The sequence below is a fragment of the Pseudozyma hubeiensis genome (genome assembly GCF_000403515.1).
Source record: "Pseudozyma hubeiensis SY62 DNA, scaffold: PHS47, whole genome shotgun sequence".
NCBI classification, from domain to species: Eukaryota; Fungi; Basidiomycota; class Ustilaginomycetes; order Ustilaginales; family Ustilaginaceae; genus Pseudozyma; species Pseudozyma hubeiensis.
Genome location: NW_012133829.1, coordinates 379,354 through 400,994, shown reverse-complemented (window position 1 = coordinate 400,994; position 21,641 = coordinate 379,354). Strand labels below are relative to the sequence as shown.

The 21,641-nt window shown below is 59.0% G+C and overlaps 6 protein-coding genes across 6 annotated transcripts; 2 read left to right on the top strand and 4 right to left on the bottom strand.

Annotated features, from left to right (window-relative positions):
• Positions 1 to 177: 177 nt before the first annotated feature.
• On the top strand, positions 178 to 2,512 carry PHSY_005147 (hypothetical protein; the record flags this gene model as incomplete). The annotated part of the gene is made up of 2 exons (XM_012335758.1): positions 178 to 1,897; positions 2,421 to 2,512. The coding sequence occupies 2 exons, from the start codon at positions 178 to 180 to the stop codon at positions 2,510 to 2,512; spliced, it is 1,812 nt and encodes a 603-aa protein (XP_012191148.1).
• Positions 2,513 to 2,538: 26 nt separating this feature from the next.
• Positions 2,539 to 3,045, bottom strand: PHSY_005146 (hypothetical protein; the record flags this gene model as incomplete). Its single annotated transcript, XM_012335757.1, has 1 exon — positions 2,539 to 3,045. One exon carries the CDS (start codon positions 3,043 to 3,045, stop codon positions 2,539 to 2,541), a length of 507 nt encoding a protein of 168 aa, XP_012191147.1.
• A 438-nt stretch (positions 3,046 to 3,483) lies between these two features.
• Positions 3,484 to 5,205, bottom strand: PHSY_005145 (zinc finger containing protein; the record flags this gene model as incomplete). Its single annotated transcript, XM_012335756.1, has 1 exon — positions 3,484 to 5,205. The coding sequence occupies one exon, from the start codon at positions 5,203 to 5,205 to the stop codon at positions 3,484 to 3,486; it is 1,722 nt and encodes a 573-aa protein (XP_012191146.1).
• Positions 5,206 to 5,541: 336 nt separating this feature from the next.
• PHSY_005144 (hypothetical protein) lies at positions 5,542 to 5,841 on the bottom strand (the record flags this gene model as incomplete). Its single annotated transcript, XM_012335755.1, has 1 exon — positions 5,542 to 5,841. The coding sequence occupies one exon, from the start codon at positions 5,839 to 5,841 to the stop codon at positions 5,542 to 5,544; it is 300 nt and encodes a 99-aa protein (XP_012191145.1).
• A 644-nt stretch (positions 5,842 to 6,485) lies between these two features.
• Positions 6,486 to 18,652, bottom strand: PHSY_005143 (sterigmatocystin biosynthesis fatty acid synthase subunit beta; the record flags this gene model as incomplete). Its single annotated transcript, XM_012335754.1, has 2 exons — positions 6,486 to 17,546; positions 18,026 to 18,652. 2 exons carry the CDS (start codon positions 18,650 to 18,652, stop codon positions 6,486 to 6,488), a joined length of 11,688 nt encoding a protein of 3,895 aa, XP_012191144.1.
• A 1,381-nt stretch (positions 18,653 to 20,033) lies between these two features.
• On the top strand, positions 20,034 to 21,311 carry PHSY_005142 (hypothetical protein; the record flags this gene model as incomplete). Its single annotated transcript, XM_012335753.1, has 2 exons — positions 20,034 to 20,064; positions 20,980 to 21,311. 2 exons carry the CDS (start codon positions 20,034 to 20,036, stop codon positions 21,309 to 21,311), a joined length of 363 nt encoding a protein of 120 aa, XP_012191143.1.
• Between the last annotated feature and the right edge of the window lie 330 nt (positions 21,312 to 21,641).

Here is a 21,641-nt window from a genome sequence, read left to right as displayed (position 1 = left end):
TGCCTGAAAATTGCATTGCCGCCACGATGCCCCAATCAAGAACTTTTCAGTTGCTGTCGTTCTTGTGTGATGCAGATGCAGAAGCCGCCCGCTGCATGATCCCTAGGGTCCTTGTTGCCCCTTCTACTTACCCCGGGTTCGACCTCTCCACCATAACCACACCCTTCTTGGACAGCCATGGCGGACCATCAACAGCCTGCCGCCGCCGCCGTCGCCGCGGCCGCACCGCCACCTGACGCGGACGAAATCTCCACCGACGCAGCGAGCGACGCCAGCAGCAGCAAAAACTTTGCAACCGCTCTGCTCACCACCAGCCAAGACCCCACCTCTTCCGACTCTCGCTTCACCACCGGTCGCTACGAGCTTTGGGCATTCTACGTCTACTACATCGGCAACTCCGGTCTGGGTCCGTTCAACTTTGCCCCCTCTCAATTTCAGAATCTGCTGGCGCAGCAGGCGACCAACCTTGGCGCGGGACAGTGCGGCAATGACGGACAGCCCGACTGTCGGCTCCTGTTTGCAGGCAAGGAGAGGACGGTGGAGAGCATCGTGCTGCTGAGCAATGGTATCTCGTTTGCGATCCAGGCGGTGCTGTTCTTGGCGATTGGAAGCTTTGCTGATTACGGCAAGAACAGGCCGTACATCTTGATTGTGTGCACGGTCGTTGCTATTGCCGTCAGCTTTGCTTGGCTGGGAGTTACAAGACCGGAACAGTGGCAGGTGGGAACGGGGCTTTACATGGTTGGATTGATCACGTATCAGCTTTGCCTGAGTTATTGGACGGCTGCTTTCCCGGGGCTGGCAAGAGACCTTCCACACATGCGCGAGGCGCGTCACAAACTTGTCGACGACGCAAACGTTTCGACGACGAACCAAGCCAAGGACGTTGACGACAAGGTCGCAACACCAGCCGTGGAACAACCGATGGCGGAGGACCGCATGACAGCCGACAAATACAGCCTGCTAGAGACCATGTCCATCAACCGGATCTCCAACATTGCCTTCACCGTCTGCTCTGTCGGAGAACTTGTTGTGCTCGCCGTCATCCAAGGCATGCTCTACGGCATCCATGCCGACCGAGACACGCAGTCCAACACCACTGCGCTCTCCGCCGTTGTAGCGTTCAGCGCAGGCGTCTGGGTCCTCTGCGCCATCCCCTGGTTCGTCATGGAAAAGCGTCGTCCAGGCCAACCCCTACCTCCCGGCACAAACTACCTCACCGCGGCGGTCAAACAAGCCGTCCTCGCAGCCAAACACCTGCGTCGCCTCAAACAGACGCTCATCTACCTCGTCTTCTACTTCCTCTTCTCCGACGCACTCAATACCTCCGTCACGGTCATTTCGACCATCCAAAATCAGGTGGTCAGCTTCAGCACCACAGAGCTCAACCTGTTGCTGATCGTCGGAATCGCAGCTCAGGCTGTAGGCATCTACGTGTTCTGGATGATCCAGAAGCGATGGCAGCTGTCGACGCTCTACATGTTCTGCTGGGTCGTCTTTTTCACCATCCTTTTGGAGGGATGGGGTTTCATCGGAATCTTTACGCAGCGATTTGGGTTTCATCACGAATGGGAGGTGTACGTCTACCAGGCATACTACGGCCTGTTCGTGTGCCCCTGGTACGCTGTCTCGCAGACCATGATTGCGGAAGTCACACCCAAGGGATCCGAATTCCTCTTCTTCTCGCTCTTCTCCATCATCGGCAAAACTTCGGCTTTCATCGGTCCCTTCGTGACGCAGGCCATCGCGGACGATACGGGCAACGCCTCGACACCGTTCTACTTCTTGTTGGCATTGTCGTTGGCGAGCTGTGTGCTGCTCTGGCCGTTGGACATCAAGAAGAGCAAGATCGAACAGGCTAGGTTCATCGAGTTTGAGACGAGGGATAAGAAGTTGGGTAGGGCGGAGGTTGTGGTTCCACAGACGGGTGAGGCTGACGTTGCTGCGTAGAGGAGAGAGCGAAGCGGTCACATTGCCGACCAGATGGACAAAGGCACGACGAGGTTGTACATTAGTCATGTTTCGTTATGAACTTCGCGGACTGATCTCGCGGTCTGCATCAATCTGGCTTTGCTGTTTCCATCTCAGGGCAGATTCTTGCATATATTCAAGAACCGCCGAGTGGCGGAACGATAGACCACTGCGAGCAGGCCAACACTGGTTGATTCGAGAATGCGAATGGTCTCCTGAGCCGAACTGGCAAACATGTTGAATGCAAAGTACCACCGGCAGCACACGGCGTTCTGCGAATTCGAGAGTGGAGTTTGTCTGCATTCAGCTGCCCAAAAAGGAGCGGGGCGGATGTCGGCAGAAGAGTCATAAATCGCGGAGATTGAATTTCCAGCAGCAGTGACCGCTGCTGCTGCTGCCACGGTACCGACACTCTTGCATTTCCATTTGAGCCTTTTCCTCTTTTGCAGCCATCGTCAACCTTCTGGTCATCATCCCACCGTCATACCTGTACACCAAGATCATCTCGGGTCTCCACTTCGCCGAGCCGTCGCATCCGTAGCATCCCTCTCGTCGCTTCCTGCCAGCCTATAAGATCGCACCGTTGCGCATCACCCTCCCGGCCACTCCGGACATGACCATGGAACGATTCCTCTCCACCATCTTTCCATGCTGCTTTCCCACCCGACGCAACTCATCCCCATCGGAACGAACGCCGTTGCTGACCGATCCATCACATGCTCCATACGCATCATCCTCACGCAACTCGCTATCCGATGGGGGTGATGCTGGAACGGTGACTCCCGGTTCTGTCGATGCGAGACGGCTTCGGAAGCACAACTCTGTGCTGCCTACACCGGCGTACGATGCGGTGGTGTTGAGGGGGATTGTGGACGATTTTCGGTCCAAGCTCATCTCGGTCGACTCCGGCGCTGCTAGTGGGGAGAAAAGTGGCGTTAGTGGATTGTTAACCAGCCTTCCAGCCAAAATCGACACATCGGAAGGGATAAACGTCACACCAGTGCACACTCTCAACCTCTCGATCACTTCCACCCGATCCTCCACCACAACCACCCTTCCCAAACTTCTCGACATCTGGTCCCCCTCCTCCTCCTCCTCCACTCTCACCCCAACCTCAACATCACCTCCTCCTTCGACAACCAAACTCACCTACTCAGCAGCAGCAAAACGTGCTCCCCCTTCTTCCTCCTCCTCCTCCTCCAAAAAATCAAAACGTCTTCCCCCCACCACCACAAAACAACCTCCCCCCCTAACCCTCGAACAATCCACCTACCAATCCCTCACCAACGCTATATCCTCCAAACCCATCGTTCACAACTGGTCCCTCGCCGACGACGAATCATAGCACAGCAAAACAACAATTATCTTCTCCGCTCTTTTCTATTGTCATTCTCTGCATATCACAACATCAAAGGCATTTTTCATCACTATCGTCCTGTTATCATTCAGCACATTCGCAAATCGCAATTTCTTAAGCATTTCATCCTCCTTGCTGAGATTGTGGTTGCGAGGTTAGGGCGGTGATACATGATTCACGGGGGTCAGCTGCGCAGCGGTAGACGCGCTAGACGGAAGAGGCTGCAGTTCGTGCGCTTCTCCATCGACGCTTACTTCCGCCGCATCCCGAGCCGGTACCGATGCTCCGGCGCCACTTGCTTCTTGAACTGCCGGACCATCCACTGGCGCCTCCGCCGCCGGTGCAGCCTCGCCGCTTCCTGTCTGCTCTTCCATCACCTCTGGCTGCGCAACGCCTTCCCTACCCGCATCTTGCACCGTCACCGCCTGCTGCTCCCCAGCCTTCTCCATCTCCGGAATCACCGCCTTCTGGCACACCGGACATCGTCCAGAAACAGTAGTCAGCCACTGATCGACACACCCCCGGTGCATCACGTGTCCGCACTCGAGCAGCCGCAACGGCTCCGGTTCTGGCTCCTCGTCCGGCGAAGGCTCTTCGAAGTCGCAGAGACAGATCGGGCAGGTGGCACGGTGAGCAGGCAGCGGATGAAGTGGGTATTTGAGCTTCTTGCCACGACGGCTGGCGGTGAGGTTGGGTGAAGTGCTTGCGGTTGCGCCTGTCTCTGTCTGCGGTGTGCTGGTGGGTGAGGTGACTGTGTGGTTCGCTGGCGTGACGGGCTTGAGACCGCCGCTGAGACGAGTAGCAGAGGTCTCGGATCGACGACGCGCTATCAACAATCGAGTTAGGCGACTTACGTTGCCCCAGATGGTCCGTGATGTGGCCTGGGTTGATTGCTGCGTCGACTGCCTCGAATCCATTGCGGGTCGGCTCGGTCTCGATTCACCCTGCTGCTGCGCGGTCTCCTCACATTCCTCGACATTCTGCTGATCAGCGCCAGCCGTCTGCTCGGTGATCACCCCGTCTACCGCATCCTCCTCTTCCGCAGGCGTGTAGTAGACCAACTTGACTCGCTTATCCACCTCCATCTGATCGATCTTTCCCGTCTCCGGATGCAACTCCCTCTGCGGCAAACGATGCGTCAGTCCCAACGCGCGCATCACCATGATCAACAACGGTAGTGCGCATACGATCAGGAACGCCAACACTGCAATCTCGAAGATGAAGATATACACCACAATGAGCGAAGCCAGTGCGGTCCAAAAGAGCGCAACTGCCTCCGCCGGCTTGTGCGAGCATTCGGTCGAGCTGTAGACGATGGCGTTGCCCACGACGAAGATGACGAGCGAGGCAATGCCGAGCAACGTGCTGATCTTGCCAACTTTCATATCAAGGTATTCTGAGCCAAGGGGTCGGTCGCGTTCGGCAATGGCTCTTGCTTCGGGGCTAGCTCGACGACCTCGTCGCGTGCGATGCGGACTGAGACCGAGGTAGAGTTCGACGGGGATGTCGAGGGCAAGACGAATGATATGTACCACGAGATAGTTGAAGAGGCTGTCCGGATCGCAGACTCTGCCCGTCTCGTGTGAAGGTGAGACACGACGTGAGCCGGGAAGTGCCAACACAGGGATGAAGGCAATGATCTGGGCAAAAGAGACGGCGAGTCGAATTGTGAGGATGATGCGTCGACCTCGTGGAAGCTGTCGCATTCCAATCCATAGTGACTTGAGCAGATTACGACGAAGCGTGAGAGCTTCGGTGAGCGAAGGCCGTTCGTGCTGAGCAGGCCTTTGGGTGTTGGTCGTGGTGTTGCCGTCGGCGACGATGGTTTGAGGTGGTGGTTCAGCCACGGCCGTTGCCGGTTCTGCATTGGTAGACATGATTGCAAAGCTCGAAAGAAGCGTATCGGACAATGCGATGGCAGACGGCTGAGCCCCAGTCTTCGTGTCGAGAAAGCCCGTCGCAGAGTCTCTCAGCTGAGTTTCTGCTGGAGCTGGGCCTTCTTCCTGAGGACAAGATTCGTAGTGGTGGCGCTTGGCTAGGCCAAAGGAAGTGCGGCGCTCCAGTGACAGCAAGGCCGCGATGGCGAGTGGCTCCTCGATCCCACGATGGTCAAGATCTGCTGAAGATTGTTGGTGGTCGAGAGAAGCTACGTCGGCGGTTCCATGAATCAGAGTAGACTCAGCCGCCAACGAGGGGCGCGCATATCGCGAAAGTCACACTTCCATGTGGAGCCGAGAGCTGGAGCTGGAGCTGGAGCTGCTCAAGCTGCTGAGATACTGCTGCTTCTGCTTCCATTTCGGCTGCACAGCCAGGGTCCTTCTCAGCAGATTAGAGTAGAGTAGCCGCGCCAAGACGCCGAGCCTCTTTTGCCTTCCTGAGTTGCTTCGAGGCTGTGCCGCGTCACACTGCTGCGAGTTCCTTTTCGCTGCGGTCATCACATGTGGTTTCGAATGTGCTAACACCACGAAGCATTTTTCTGTCAATCCAACGATTGACTCGAGCTTGTTGTACATCCCGTGCTTGTGACAGGCGGCTCAGCAATTGACGCTTCAAGCCATAGACTCTATATGAGGAGCACTTCAGATCACATCGCTCACACCCTCGCTGCAAATGGGGAATCAAATCATGACATTTCAAAACGAATCTTGACACGAACCAAGGTAACCGGAAGCAATCGTACGAACAATCTATGATGGAGCGGATGGTGATGATGACGCATCATACAGACAACGATGCAGCCAAAGCGACAATCATACAGGAGCGGTGACGAGTCACTCCATGTGTCGCCAACAATGGCAAGCTTCGCGCAAGTGCGAATGCGAATGATGTGTGTGAGCGAGCGGGAGGTAGGCGGAATCGGGACAAGGCATCGAAGAATGCTGTCGAACGAGATCCTCGAGGAAGACACTTGAGGCTGGAATCGGCGGCTGAAAGTTTCGAAGTAGGGCCGGTTGACGACTCCTTCCCTACGTCGAATCGTAGCGCGTCGATCCAGCTGTGGACCCAAGTGCAGGATGTGTGGATGTGTGTGTGACAGAGAGGATCGTTCGAGAAGCAGTTGCCTAAGTGCCTTGAGCCGATTCGCCTAGAGATGCAATGCAGAGAGGAAAGGAGAGAAATGACAAGGCCGACCGCGCACCACCATCAAAGAGACAGCTCAAGCGCTCGGCAGGCGGTGGACGATGGCCATAGCCGTGTCGTCACCGTGCGAAATCGAGACGAGGAAGCGAGAGCCGTTGGCAGCCTTGAGCGCATCACCGTACAGCTTCACCTGAGGTCCCTCGGGAGTGGGAACGATCTCGACGTCCTTGAGCGAGGCGCCGGCGCCCTGAGTGCGAACACCGAGCGACTTGACCACCGCCTCTGCCGCACAGAAGCGACCGCAGAACGACGCGCGCGGGTCGGGCTGCGCTCGGCAGTACTCGATCTCGACATCGGTAAAGTTCCTCGAGACAAAGTTGTCATTGTCCGAAGGGAACGTCGAGATCTTTTCGCAGTCGATGCCTACACCGGCGACGTGACCCATCATCTTTTCCAGGTTCTCCTGCTGAACCGCCACGTTGGCAGGCTTGGCAGGCACGATGGTGTCCTCCACCGTGGCGAGCGCAGGCATGGCAGGAAGAGGAGCCTTGAAGCCGTAGCTGTCGCCGATCTCGACGGCGCGAGCGTTTTGGTTCATCAGCACCTGGTCCTCGAGCTCGGCGGGCCAGGGTCGGTTGTCCTTGATTCGCACAAGGTCCTCCTTGGTGAGCGCCGAGTGCATGCGAGTGTAGGTCTGGTGCTGGCGAGCCTTGCGTCGCGCAACGTACTCGTCGAACGCCTTGTCTGACAAACGACCCAGGATGTGGGCGGCGTGCAACACGAGAATGATACCGCCGACCTGACCGAAACCGAACGACGAGACGGCAGCAGCATTGACGTGGTGCGGCGTTCGGTGGATCGACGTCGAATTGTAGAGCAGCATGTCGAACTTCTGCAGCTCGGGCGAAATGTCGTCTGCGTTGCGGTTACCGCAGACGATCGACGTGTGCAGCGACTGCATCACGCCGTTGAGAGCCCAAGCGGCAGCACCACCCTTGGCGTGACCGCAGAGCCACTTCTGCGCCATGACAGGCACCGCGTGGCCCGGCGTTCGGCCCATACGTGTGAAGAGCTCCTGGTAGACGTGCGACTCGTTCTTGTCGTTGGCCTTGGTGGCGGTCATGTGGGCCGAGATGACGCCAATGTCATCGGCGGTGAGGTTGAAGCGGGCGAGAGCACGCTGCATGCCGTCGGCACTGCTGATGACACCGTGACCAGGAGCAGGCAGCGAGCGGCCGGCACCGTCGGTGTGGGTGTTGGAGTAAGCGACGATACCCTGGATGGGCATACCGAGCTTGATCGCGTTGGCGGCGGTGGTGAGCACCTGAACACCGCAACCCTGCGATTCCATGAAACCGCTGCGCGAGGTCGAGAAGGGACGCGAGTGCTCCGAAGGCTCTCGTCCGGCAGCCAGCTCCTCCTTTCCGTTCGAGGTGGCCTTCATGTTGGCAAACTCGAACGAGCCTTCCTCCGACAGGTCGTCGAAACCACCGGCGAGCATGAGCTCCGCCTTGCCCGACAGAATGGTCTCGACAGCGACGTCGATCGACTGGAGTGCAGTGGCGCAAGCACCGACGACCGTCTTGATGGGACCCGCCGACGACATGACAAGCAGGTTGACCCAACCTGCGACTGAGTTGATGAAGGTCTCCTGAAGGATGTCGTTCTGCACGTCCGTGTCGTTGCGGCGGTCGCGGAACATCTTGCTGAGCGACGTCATACCGCCCATACCCGAACCGATACAGCTTCCGACCTTGCTGGGGTGGATGTGCTTGTACAGCTCGTAAGGATCGGCGATACCCGAGTTGACCAGAGCCTCCGAGGCGCAGACCAGGGCCCAGAGCGTGGTACGGTCGACCTGAGCCACAATATCGTCGGGGATACCGTAGCGCTGGCCCGACCAGCCAGTGGGCATCTGACCGGCGACGAGGCGGTCGAAAGCAACTGCCTTGGGCACAAAGATGCGCGCACCCTTCTTGAGCACCACAAACCAGCCACCGCTGTTGGCGTCTTGCCAAGCATCGACCTTGTCGCCGTGCTCGAGCTTGTACTTGGACGCCTCCTCGGCCGACACTTCGATCGGCTCGAGGTCGTGGTTGAGCTCGATCTCCTGCTGGAAGCCCTTGCGGTTGGGATCGTAGTTGCGGAAAAGTTCGGGCTCGATGAGGCGGATACCGGCGTGCTTGATGATGTGCTCTTCGTAGTTGGCACGGATGTCCTTGTCGTCGACGGGCTCGCCGCTCTTGACGTCGATCCAGCCCACGTAGGTTGCGCCCGACTTGAGCTGACCATCGTGGTGCTTGATGAGACCCATGATCCAGGCGAGCTCGATGACACCCTCGTTGGTGAGGTGACCAAAGGCCTCCATCTCCCAGCGAGTGCGCGACGAACCCCACGGACCGACCTCGGCGAAACCAGTGATGACGACCACCTTTTCGAGATCCATCTGCGAGTAGCTCTTGGCGATCTCGCGGTTGAGCTTGAGGCTGCCGACTTCGGGGAAGCGGAAGGTGAAGTTGCTGCGTGGGTTGATGTGCACCTTCTTGTGCAGCGCCTCGGCAGCCGAGCCCTTGATCACCTTGAAGTCGGCAGAGTTGTCGGCAACGAGAGCGCGCTTGGTCGACGAAGCCTCCTGGATGGCAGCACGGAACTTGCCCGTCTGCTCGGCGAGGTCGACGATCTTGTCCATGCCACCGTTGAGATCGACGAGCAGAGCCTCGACCTGGCTGACGGCCGACACGGTAGGGGCCAAGAGACCGAGCAGGTTGAAGGCCATCTCGGTCGTGCTGAAGGTACGGCAGCCGAGCTTCTCGATCTCTTCAGCGACCGTGTTGGAAGACGACATGAGACCGGTACCACGGCACCAGCCGATGATGGCACCGGTGATGCAGAGGTACTGACCCCAGCTCTCGCTCTCCCATCGGTTGAGCAGCGTCTCGAGACCGAGCTTGCTCTCACCGTAGAGACCGTCTCCACCAAAGGTGCCGTGGTTGGGCGAAAGGGGAAGGAGCACCTGGGTGGGACGCGTGTCAAAGTTGCGACTGGCCTTCTCGGTCTTGATGGCACCGAGCAGGCGGACCAAGTTGGTGAGCATGAGACGGTGAGCAAGCTCCGACTTGTCGTCAATCCCATCGATCTCCCGGCCGTTCTCCGAAATGGCAGCAAAGGGAACAACAAAGTCGAGATCCAGGTCGAGCGAGCCGTAGATGTACTTGACGAGGTTGTCGACGTCCTGCTTGGACGCCTGGTTGAAGGGCACAACCGTGAGCGTCGAGCCCCGCGAACCGACCTCCTGGTAGATGCGCTGGTAGTACTCGACGACGCTGCGGCTGTAGCTCGAGGTGGTGATCACGACACGAGCACCACCGGCCAAAAGACCCTTGACGACTTCGACACCGATGGAAGCCTTGCCGACACCGGTGAGCAGCGCGTTGCGGCCCTTGAAGCTGACACCTTGCGAGGCCATCTCGCCGAGGATGTCGAGGTAGACCGAAGTGAGCTTGCGGCTGAGCTGCCACTGACCAGCCACCTTTCTCTTGACGTGCAGGAAGGGAGTGCGGTCCTCGGCAGCGGGAGCATCCGAGACCTGAGGTCGCTGCGTGTTGGAGCTGAGGCGACGGTTGCGTGGCGCCTGGCGAACGGGAGCACGAGCCTGGCGAGCCGGGCCGAGCGATCGAACCACTTCGCTGTACAAGCTCTTGATGGTGGCCTTGCTGAGCTTGCTGACCGAAGGCTCGTTGCGGATAAGCGTCCAGAGCTTGGCGACGTTCTCCTGCGCCTTGTCGAGGTTGACCTGGCTGCCAGCGCCGAGCAGACGGCTGCCAGCGGCCATCTCCTTGACGTACGCCTCGAGCTTGCGGACACCCACACGCTTGACCTCGCTGTAGGCGATGTTGCCGCGAGCATCGATCTCGGTGTGAGGAGCGGTGGGGGCGTGCACCTCCTTGTACACGGCGTCCTCGGCGCACGCTTCGCGACAGTTCTCGATAAGCTGCTGACCGTACTCCTTGGCGAGCGCGTAGGTAGGACCCTGCTCGGCGTCGATCTGGTCGATGTGGAACTGCATGTAGCGCAGCAAGCTCGGGTCGGCACGGTTCATGAGCGTGATGCAACGAGCGGTGATCTCGCGATCGACCGTGGTGAGTCGACCGTAGATGATGTCGTAGAGCAGCGTCATGGCGTCCTGGCGAGCCCAGTTCCAGTACGAGCTAAAGTGTCGCACCTTCTTCTCGGTAAACTTGGGCATGATGCCGTTGGTGTACATGTCACCGTGCTCGGCAGCGATGGCGTCGAGCTGGGCCTGAGCAGCCTCGAGCTCGGCCTTGGTGCTCTCGGCCAGACGACCGCTAGCGCGGCCGTCCATGTTGAGGTAGCGCTCCAGCACCTGGATCTGGCGACGGACGTGGTCGTCCTGCTGCGCCTTGAGCTTGTCGAGCTCCTCGCTGCTGATGGCGACACCGCCGGATCCGCCACCTCCGCCGCCGGCGCTGGCCTGGGACAGGCTGATGCCGGCAAGCTGGGCGTAGGTCTGGGCGACCGAGTCGAGCCAAGCCTTGGCCTCGGCCTCGGAGCCCAGACGCTTAGCGGGCTCCATGGTGACGGCGACGAGCAAGGCACCGTCGGTGCGGCCAGCGCCGAGACCCCAAGCTTTCTGCAGGTGCGACTTGACAGCAGAGAGGTTGAATCCACCAGGCAGCTTACCACCGACGGTTCGGGTCACCAAGCTGGAAGTGGTCTTGCCAAGGGTGCCGCTGTAGCCGGCCTGAAGAGCACCACCGAGCTCCTCGAGAGGAAGCTCCTCACCTCGCTCGGGCAGGTTGCCGAATTCGGCGAGGAGATCCGAGACGAGCTCGTTGCTGAGCACCGACTTTCCACCGACCGAGTCCTTGATGGATTTGGAGAGAGGCACTTCGGAGATGCTCTTCTTGAGCTTCTGGGCAAGGATGGCGCGGACGGTGTCGACGGCCTTGACAGGCTCGTCGGGCACCTCCGCAGCAGCGGCACCGCCCGAAGCAGCAGGAGCCGGAGCTGCAGCAACAGGAGCAGGGGCAGCAGCGGCAGCAACCGGAGCAGCCGCAGCCTCTGCGGCGGGAGCAGCTTCAGCCTCGCCCTCTTCATCGGCGAAGGAGTAGTAGAGCGCCTCCTTGTCCTTGCTGGAGCAGTACATGACACGCTTGCGGCCTTGGGCGAGGTCGACAGCCGAGTACTTGAGCGCCTGTGTTCGCTTGGCCATGCCCACGAGCGTAGGGCTCGGACCGAACTCGACGAGCCTCTCAAAGTTGTAGTCGGTGAAGAAGATGTCCTGCGTCTCGATCCATCGAACGGGCGAAGCGAACTGGTAGGCGAGCAGCTCGACCACCAGCGTGGCGGTGAGTCGCTGCACACGGTCCGGCGACTCCCACTCATCCTTCTCCCAGTTCTTGAGCACCTTGTCGAGACGAGGCGAGTCGGTCTGAGCAAAGATGAGCTCGGCGTACGACTTGGAGAGCTCGAAGGGTGCGGCAACCAAGTTCGGGATGTAGCGGCCAACGAGCAGCTGAGGACGGATGGCATCGACGTTGATGCGCTTCGAGAGGTACGATCGGAAGGGAGCCACACCGCCGGTGAGGTATCGGGAGTGGAAAGGCACATCGATACCAGGCAGAGGGATGGTGGCGAATCCGCGCTTGAGCTCGATGCGACCCTTCTTCTCCTCCTCGAGAGCAGCAGAGAGCACCTCGCGAACGATCTCGGCGAGCTTCTCGCGTACGTCCTCGATGGGCATGATCTCGTTGAGCTTCTTGAGGTCGATCTTCTGGATCTTGATAAAGTTAAGCACGTTGCCGAGCGTGGTGAGGGCCACGAGGTCACCGGCAGTGACGTACTGCTGACCCGCGACGTTGTGGTTGACGATCTGGAGGAGACGGCCGGACTCCTTGCTAATCGAGTCGACGATCTCGGCCAGCGCCTGACCAGCGAACGTCGGGTTGCCCTCGCCGACGATGCGGAGAGGGTTGCAGGCCATCATGGCGTAGTTGGAGGCACCCGTGACAGGATCACGCTGCACGCAGTTCTGCATCGAGAGACCACGGTAGAAGACGACGTCGCAGAGCGACTTGACCTCGAGGACGCTGGCGACGGCGGCGAGCGAGGCGTATTCACCGAGCGAGTGACCGGCAAAGGCAGCGTCGGGTGTGATGAGGCCTCGCTGCTTCATGTCGCGGAAGGCGCTGAGCTCGACGAGCACGAGCGCGATCTGGGCGAACTGGGTGGCAAAGAGCAGACCCTTGGGCGACTGGAAGGTGTAGCTCTGGCTCGAGGCGCTGATCTCGGGGAAGAGAGGCAGCGTCACCGTGTTGCCATCGGCATCGGTCGACTCGTACGTCATGGACATGTAACGCTCGCGAATCGTGTGGCCACGCACACCACCGAAGTGGATGGTCTTGGTGAGCGGGTTCTGGTTGATGATCTCGAGGATGCTGAAGCCCATGGTGCTGCGCAAGTGACCGTCAGCCTCGTCCCAGAGCGCCTTGGCCGTGGGGCTCGAGTTGTACAGGTCCATACCCATGCCCTGCTCCTGCGAACCTTGACCGGTGAAGACGTAAACGGTGGCGGGCTGCTTGACCTCGGCCTGGCCATCGATCACCTTGTCGCCGTTCTGGTTGAAGGTCTCGACCTTGATGACCTTGTTACCGTCGCGCATGGCGATGTGACGCAGCTTGACGGTGAGCTCGTCACCGGGCAGCACCATGCCGACGAAGTTGGCTTCGAACGAGAGGCAGCGGTCGGGGTAGCCCTCGGCAGCGACCACCTCGACAAACTTGCGCGAGGCAGCGCTCGAGAAGAGGCCGTGGGTGATGGTGCCGGGAAGCGAGGCGAAGGAGGAGAAGTATGGGTTGATGTGGATGGGGTTGAAGTCGCCCGAGACGTTCGAGTAAGGCTCGTTGGTGGCAGGAGCCACGAAGGTGGTGGCGACATCGGACGTGCCGATGGTGTAACCGGCTTCGAGCGGAGCAACACCTCCCGTCGACACACCGCCGTTGCGCTTGATGTACTCGATGACCGGGTTGCCGTAGCTGATGGCGTCGGCGGTGTACTCGATCTCGCCGACCTTGATGAGGTCGTCCTTGTAGTCGCGGACGTAGGCACCGCCGGTGACGTCGACATCCGAGTACGAGGTGCTGTCCTTGTACTTGAGCAGGTTCTCGATCTTGAAGTGAAGCACCGTGCCGGGGGCCAAAGGCTGAGGAGCGACCCAGTCGAACCACTCCTTGGCGAGCAGGACAGTGGCGTCAGCCTTGGTCTTGATCTCAAGCGTGAACTCGTTCTGCGAAGTTTCGAAGCAGGTGTTGAAGTCGGTGAAGCGACCTCGGAAGAAGAAGCTCGAGACGACCGAGATGACGGGCACAAAGTCACCGCTGGCATCTTTGCGCAGAACGGTGCCGGTCACGCTGACCGACTTGCCAGTGTCCGAGATCTTGATGCTGCTGGCGTGCGCGCTGGCGGTGCAGACGTCGCCGGCACGCAGAGGGCGCGCGTCATCAACGACCTTGAACGAGTTGCTCAGGTGGACCAGGCTGAGCAGGTCGGCGTCGCAGCTGGCCATGAGCGCCTGCATGATGGCTTCCCATCCAGCGACAATGGCAAAGTCCATGGGAGCCTGACCTTTGGTGAAGACCTCACCGCGGTTCTCGACGATGCGGCAGAAGTTGCGGATGGCTGTCTCGTCGAGCGACTTGACGGGGCTCTCGAATTGCTTGGCGGCAGCGAGCTGAGCAGCAGCAGGCATGTCGGCGTGGAACCAGAGCTGCCAGTAGAACTGCTTGATGCGATTGTTGCGGCCGTCCATGATCTCGTGGATCGAAGCGAACGGCTGGTCGGGGCGGTAGGTGAAGTGGAAGTGAAGGGGAACGGCCTCGCCGAGACGCTCCTCGAAGAGCGTCGCCTGGATCTGAGCCGACTCGGGCGACTTGGTGATCTCGAGCGCCTTGAAGCCATCGTCGTGTCGACCGTACGAGCGCGCAGCACCAAAGAGCGTGAGGCTGACCGGCTCGCCATCGGCAGTGTAGGCGATCTTGGCGGTCTGGTTCTTGCGAGGCGCGAGCATACGCAGCATTGGGTTGTCGGCGTAGTTCTTGCCCTGAACGACGCTGACGTTGCGCAGAAGGGCGCGCAACCAGCTGGTGCGCTTGGTGGCGAGCACTTCGAGCCACTCGTTGGTGTTGGGCACCTGACTGCCAAGCTTGAGCGTCTTGACGTTGCCGTCGACCGAGCTTTCGACGCCAGATCGGGCGAGCACTTCGGCCTCCTCGATGGCCAGAGGCTCGCTCGACACGTAGTCGGCGACAGGCACCTTGGACTCGTCGTTGTCGTAGTACCTGGCCAGGACCTTGGCAACGAGCTGCTTCTCGATGTCGCCGAGCATCTCACCGGCAGGCACGTTGGCCTTGGTGCAGTGCTGGACGGCGACCGAGCCTTGGAGGATGATGACCTTCTGAGCATCCTGGCCGACGACGGCATCGAGGTCCTCAGACTGCCAGAGCGAGTCCTTCTTGAAGAGGGTCTGGAAGTTGTCGCCGAGCTCGGGGATGAAGGGCACAGGCTTCTGGCCACGACGCTGGCAGATGGTGAGGAAGTATCCGACGTCCTCGGCGGCGAGGCGGATCTCCTTGGCGCCCGTGTACTCGGCGAAGAAGGCCTCGGCGAACTTGGAGGGCTCCTTGTCGAGGACCGAGTAGCTCTGCAGGAGCGACTCCTTCTTGCCGGCGGTCTCGATGCCGGCGAAACGCTCCTCGACGCGTCGGCACCAGTCGCCGAACAGCTTCTTGAGCGAAGGGTCGATCCAGCGGCTCTGGTGGCCGATGAAAAGGAGCTCGAGCATGCGACGCGTAACCTCCTCGTAGGTCATGTCGGCGACGTTCATGAGAGCAGTGCCGTCGAGCTTGGCGGCGAACCAGGGCTTCTGGAAGTCCTTGTTGAGACGCTCGATGAGCCAGCTCTTCTTCTCGGAAAGCCAGACACGCTGCTTCTCGCGAGGAAGCGAGAAGAGCTGGTCGTCGAGCTGACGCCACAGAGCCGCGGCGCGATTGTGGACGTAGCTGATGCTCTCGCCAAGCTCCGAGTTGCAGGTGATGGTGCCGCCGGCGCCCTTGGCGTAGGTGTCCTGCCACTTGTCGTCGCCACAGCCAGGCGTGTCGACGAGCAGCTGCTTGACGGCGTCGGCGGTGGCAGCCTCCTTGGCGACGAGCATCCACGAGGCGAAAAGGAACGCCGAGAAGGGCATGGGGGCGTAGCCGAGCTTGACGGACCACTCACCGGTGAGGTAAGGCCAGACGCCCTCGGCATCACCAAAGCCGGAGCCGCCGACGAGCACAAGGTTCTTCTGCTTGCGCAGGCTGGCGTACGTCTGGAGGATGGGCTGGTGGAAGTCTTCGGTCGAGTGGTGACCACCGGCACGACCACCGGTCCACTGGCAGATGATCTTGAAGTCAGGGTTGGCGGCCGCGATGGCAGCGACGGCGCGAAGGCCATCGGCGGTACCGGGCTTGAAGCCGACGTACTCGATGCCGGCAGCCTTGAGACCGTCGATGATGTCCTTTGCCTTCTCTGTTGAGGGAATGCCGGCAGCGACGGTGAAACCCTTCAACGGGAATCCCTCGCGACGCATCTGACCCCAGAGGGGGTACTGCCAACCGAATCGTCGCTGGTCGATGAAGAGACCGTTGAGATCCAGACCGTTACCAGGTTCGAGCTGGGCGAGGATCTCGTTGACGCGCTTGCGCAGGCCAGGCTCGCTGTGGAGACCACCACCGGCAAGCTCGATCACGTAGCCGGCGTTGAGCACGGCCGCGTTGATGTTGGCACTGACGGTGGTCGGGGTCATACCACCAACCATAAGAATACCGCGGCCGGTGGTGCGCGAGAAGGGCGTGTCGATCTTGATACCGCTCTTGGTCTTGACGAGGCGTGGCGACCACACATCCTCCCATCGTTCCTCGAACTTGACCGTGTTGACTGCGTAGAGCTCGGTGCTGCGGGCGTGAGTGCCGCTGGGAGTGACGATCCTGACGCCACGACCCTCGAGGATGCGGGCCGAGAGACTACCGATTCCAGAGAGACCGCCCGTGCCAAAGTCGACGAGGTGGGTGGCGGTCTTGGGCAGATCCAACGCCTTGGACCAGTAGATGTGCTTGACAAAGATCTGGTCGGCGATGCTCTTGAGAATGTCGCCAGAGCTAAAGCTGGCAAGATCGGAGCCGTCTTCGGTGTTCTTGACGGCGACCTTGAGCTCGGAAGCATCCCAGACGGTGGTGCGGCCGGCGTAGTCCTCCTGAAGCATCTTCTCCGTGGCGCCGGCGAGGTAGCTGGAGTGGTAGGGAACACCGACGGGCAAGAAGTTCATGCGGAAGACGGTCTTGCGCTTGCTGAAGGGCACCTTGCCCTGATCGGCGCCGGTATCGGCACGAATGGCACGGAGACTGCCGACGAGACCGACGAGCGCCTTGGGGTAGCCGGTGACGATGAAGCTGCGAGGACCGTTGAAGAGCGAAATGGACACGGCCTGGGACTCGGCGAGGTGCGAGTTGGTCTTCTGAATGTGCTTCTCGAGGACGTTCTGCTCGAGACCCGAGACGGCAAGCATGGGCGTGGGCTCGCCTTCACCGCCGTCGATGGTGTCCTTGACGAGCGCAGGATCGATGGCGAGGGTAGGGAAGAACTCCTGACCACGCTTGCCGATGTGGAAGAGGAGCTCGAGCGCCTTGGCGACATTGGTGTAGAACGACTCGAGGCTGTCGGAAGCCGAGAGAACGACGGCCGAGATGATGCCCTGCGAGTGACCGGTGGCGCTCTTGATCTGCGAGCGGAATTCGGCAGGGGTGAGACCGGAAGCACGGATGCTGACGAGGAACTGGGTGATCTGCGTCAGACCGATCAGAGGCAAGCTGAGAGGCACGCTGGCCAGGTACGCGACGGCAGGCTCGGGAGCAGCGCCGGTGAGCCAGGCGAGCACATCCATGCCGTGCGTGTAGTAGCTGGCGAAGCCTTGCTTGACGGCATCCTGGACGAGCTTGTCAAAGACGGGCTGGGTCGACTCGAGCAGAGGCTGGATGAGCGGTCGGTAGCTGTCAAAGAGGATCTGCAGCTCTTTGAAGTAGGCCTGTGAGGATCAAGAATCGTTAGAAGGAAGAGGTCAGTCCGAAATTCCATGCTTTGCAAGTATAGCTAGCTCCTCGCCATGTTTCTTCTTCGTCCCCCCACCTCCACTGCTAGGGGAAAAAGCAGCTGCAGGGTCGCGACTAGCTTGCTGCGTAGCCGAGCTGTCTGAACCACTCCCATTTGGGCCGCTCCCTGACGCAGAAGAGATGCGCATACCCGCGTGCCGCATCGCCGTGAGCTTTTCGGAAATCGCGCTCCTTGGGCCGAGATGATTTTCGCCGACGCCATTCCAAAATTTTGGGTAAAATTCGCGAGCGAGAGCCAGAGGCGGAGCGTCAAAGCGTGGGGGCAGCGGCCTACCGCCTTCTACTCCCACGCTCGGCAAGAGATGTCCAATTGGCAATCCTCCACGCGTCCAAAAAGCTGTACGAGAATCGATGTCCGGGATGGCGGGAAGAAAAGGGGAGTGATTGTACTTACCTCGTTGTTGCCCTGGCCACCAAAGACGGCGTGAACTTCGGCCTTGTTCTGAGCCGAAAGCGAAAAGAGCTTGGGAGTGATGAGCGAAGGTTTGGCCTTGTTGGCCGACTCGAGCTGGACGTAGGCCTCAAAGTAGCTGCGCAGGACGGGCGTGCGAAGGTCCGAGTCGATGGCAGCGACCAGGTCGTGGACACTGCCGTGCAGAGCGAGAAATTCGTCGTGGAAGTGGGCCCATGCATGTTGGAGGAGGTTGAGCTCGTGGCTCGAGGTCTTGACGGATGCACGCGAGGCGAGGAAGCCGAGGAACTTGGCAGCCAGGTTGACCTTGGCTTCTCCGGCGGCCTTTTCGGCAGCACCGGCGACATCCTGCTCCTCTTGCACCTCGAGAACGTCGTTGGCCTCGGGAGCAGCGGCGAGCGATCGCTGGAACTCTTCTCGGAGCACATCGGCGACGATCCAGGCGTCGAAAGGCTGCGAGGGGACAGGGATCTGAACCTCGATGCCGGTGGTCGATGCGATGGTCAGAGCGCGGAGAATCGAGCCATTGCCGTTGCCGCTGGTCTGGCTGCTGGTGGCAGAGAGCTCGACAAAGCTGTCGTCAGAAGGGGCGTTCTTGGTACCCGACATGGTGTTGTAGTGTTTGAAAGTTTGTCAAATGAAACGATGATGCTTCGTTGCAGTCTGATGCGACCGGGTCGAATCAAAGTGTAGCTGGAAAGCTGGTTGCTGAAGCAGAAGCAAGCTGGTAGTCAATCAGCAGGCAATCTGAGGAGGGTCTAGAAGAGGAGATGAATCTCGATATCTCGTTGTCGTCGAGAGCAAGGTGGTGAAGTGTTCGTGTGTCTAGGGTAGCGATACGAGATTTGGGATCAAAGGGGTCGAGGCTCGGGTTTCCAGTCGTCAGGTGGAAGCAGCAAGCGGCAAGATGATGAGAAAGAGCTAATCCCGTCGTCACTCGGTTTCAGCGATGTAGATGTGCAGAGCGTGTGGTGGAGGCACTGCAAGCGGAGGGGCGTGGGGATGTGTATGATGGTGGTGAAGGTGGTGATGGTATGGTGGCAAGGATGATGTGCCGATAGGGTAGACAGAAACGGCAAAGGCAAAGTCGCTCGGGTCAGTGGAGCACTACGCTGTATGACGCCTCTTGGGAATCACTCTGGAGGAGGAGGAGGAGCACTGACCAGGCAGAAGACCAACACCACACCCTTCCAAAAAAAAAAAAGTCCAACAGTCCAAGGGTGCGGATTAAGCTCAGAGGGACAGGGCTCGTTGCGAAGAAAAAGTGGAACTGAGCCAGCCGCTCCCCAACAACAGTCGGTTGCAGTTCAAGAAAGCGCACGGATTCCAACACACACTGCACAGAGAACAACCAAAAAAATAATCTCTAAATAAATCATAAGGATAAAATCTGTCGAGGCGAATTCCGGAACAGACAAGATGGAGCTCGGGTGAGGTCGACGACAGACGGTTACGCTTGCGTTGCTTGTCTTTGAGCTCGACGCAGACTGAGTTCCACATTGTCCAGCTGTTCGACGGAGCTGACCTTCAAAGCGACGATGATCGGTCTCTGTATCCTCACACTCGAGTGACGATCACACAGAGCGTCTTCTTCGATGTTTGAGCTCGCTGACGATGGCTGCAATCTGTGGCTGTTGTATCTACGAGAAGGTCTGTAGCTAGGAGTCACAGCTTGAATGAGAGAAGCTAGACGACATTGCATTCAGGTCGAGCTGATCTGTGCTTCGGGAGAGTGGGGGTTCTGTACCAAACTCGAGACGGAAATTACGACTGACATGATGTGCCTTGAACGCTTCCAAGGACCCTGGGCTTGCCACCGTAGGCGTCGCTCTGCAGCCTTCCTTCCTAACCATGGAAAGAAGGCCGCATGGCAGTCTGCGAGGAGGAACGGCTGGGGACGTGGAGACTCGACTGGTCAAAGACCCTTGGATGCAGTACTCCACCCTCCGCAAACTGCTTTCTGGATCATCTTGGCACAGACCACCTGCAGATGGTCGAGTCGAGACGAATCGATTCGGCAGGTCTACGAACTGCATTCGAGCCCAAGTCTCGGTATGAGACTCTGAACATCTGGTCGTATCTCTGTCTCTGATGTGGAATCGACGCTCGACGGTCGATATGATGGAATTTCTTGCGGCACGGGGACGTGGAAATCAGTCGCTGTATCGGACACCTCGGTTGTCCACGCGATTCCTTTTTCCGTATCGATAGCGAGCGAGAGAGAAAGAGAGATACGCACTTGTGCCTTTCTACTCTTACATTCCCCCACTCACACCCATCGCGGCTGAGTGTCTGATCGCAAAGCCATCTTATCTGGCTCTGCAGCTGCCTTGTGTTCTGGACCCGGCTTGCACTCTTTTCGTCTCGACCAACGTTGGGCTCAACGCCAACCGGAGCGCTTAGGTACCCGATGGTTTCTGCTCCGCTCGAATACTTTTCCGGTTGCCATCTGAGCCCATTCGACCCCGAGGCAGCGTCGATATTGCAATATGCAAGTATGAAGACGAGCAGGATGACACCCTCCCCCGCCGGAAGAAGTCGGCGAGATTTCGTCCTCCAAAACAAAGCAACGCGATATGCGCCTGTCAAAGAAAATCATGCCCGAAAGTGACCGAATGGTGAAATTCTACTGCGCCCGCAAAGCCTGACAAGGGTTGGTATGCAGCTAGGCGACTTTGTCTAGCTCCTCCTCCAGCCAACTGCCCTGGCTGATCTTGTCGATCGACTGCCTGGAGCCTTGGTCACTGGCCATCAGTACCAACCATATTCACCAGGTCACCGTGTAGACTGTCCTGCAGAGTTCTCACGACATCTCAGGGTCCAAAGGAAAAAGCGCTTCCTAAGCGAGGTTAGGTTCCAGGCAGGCACGCAGCCCTTTCCGTCTTCCTAATTTATGGATTTATTTTCTTTAATTCTCTGCTTTTCTTTGGCAAAAGATCGGCTTTATCGCGTCGTTGCAGCCTCTCTGCTGTCCTCTCTCAAAATCGACCTCACAGATTTGCTTGCCCCAACCTCGCCCTTTTTACCTGTTTTCCTTTACCCAAAAGTTCGACAAGCGTCAGGGTCAAGTCGCCGGCCCTTGTTGTCTTCACGCCTGACGTTTCTCGATCAGAGGCTGAACACTAAACGTGGCTTCATCGATATCGAAGCGGCTGCTCCCGCTCTCTTCAACACAGCACGAGCTGTCCGAAACCATGCTTACAACGCTGTGATCGGAGAGATCGGCGAAATCGAGACAGCGCCGATTGGATCCAAGTTTCGCTGTTAGACCCTCACCCTTGACCCTCCCAAGCAGAATTCAGAAATGCTGTTAGAGCGCGCCTCCTCCTCCGCCACCCGATTGGCTCAAGGGCTTGCAGTCGGAGCCGGCAATTGGCTAAGGCGAGTTAGGCTAAGGGCAAGGGTTGGAAGGGTGCTTTGGAAGAAATGCGAACATGTTTTTTTCTCCGGAAGAGCACACTGACACACATTTCACAAGCACCGACCCGCCCTTTTGTTCTTTCCGGTCAAAGCACCGCCTCAGCTTCTGCCGCTCCTCTCGACGACAATCTTTTACCACCATCAATCAGCTGCCGAATCTCAGGGTATCGATCGCAGT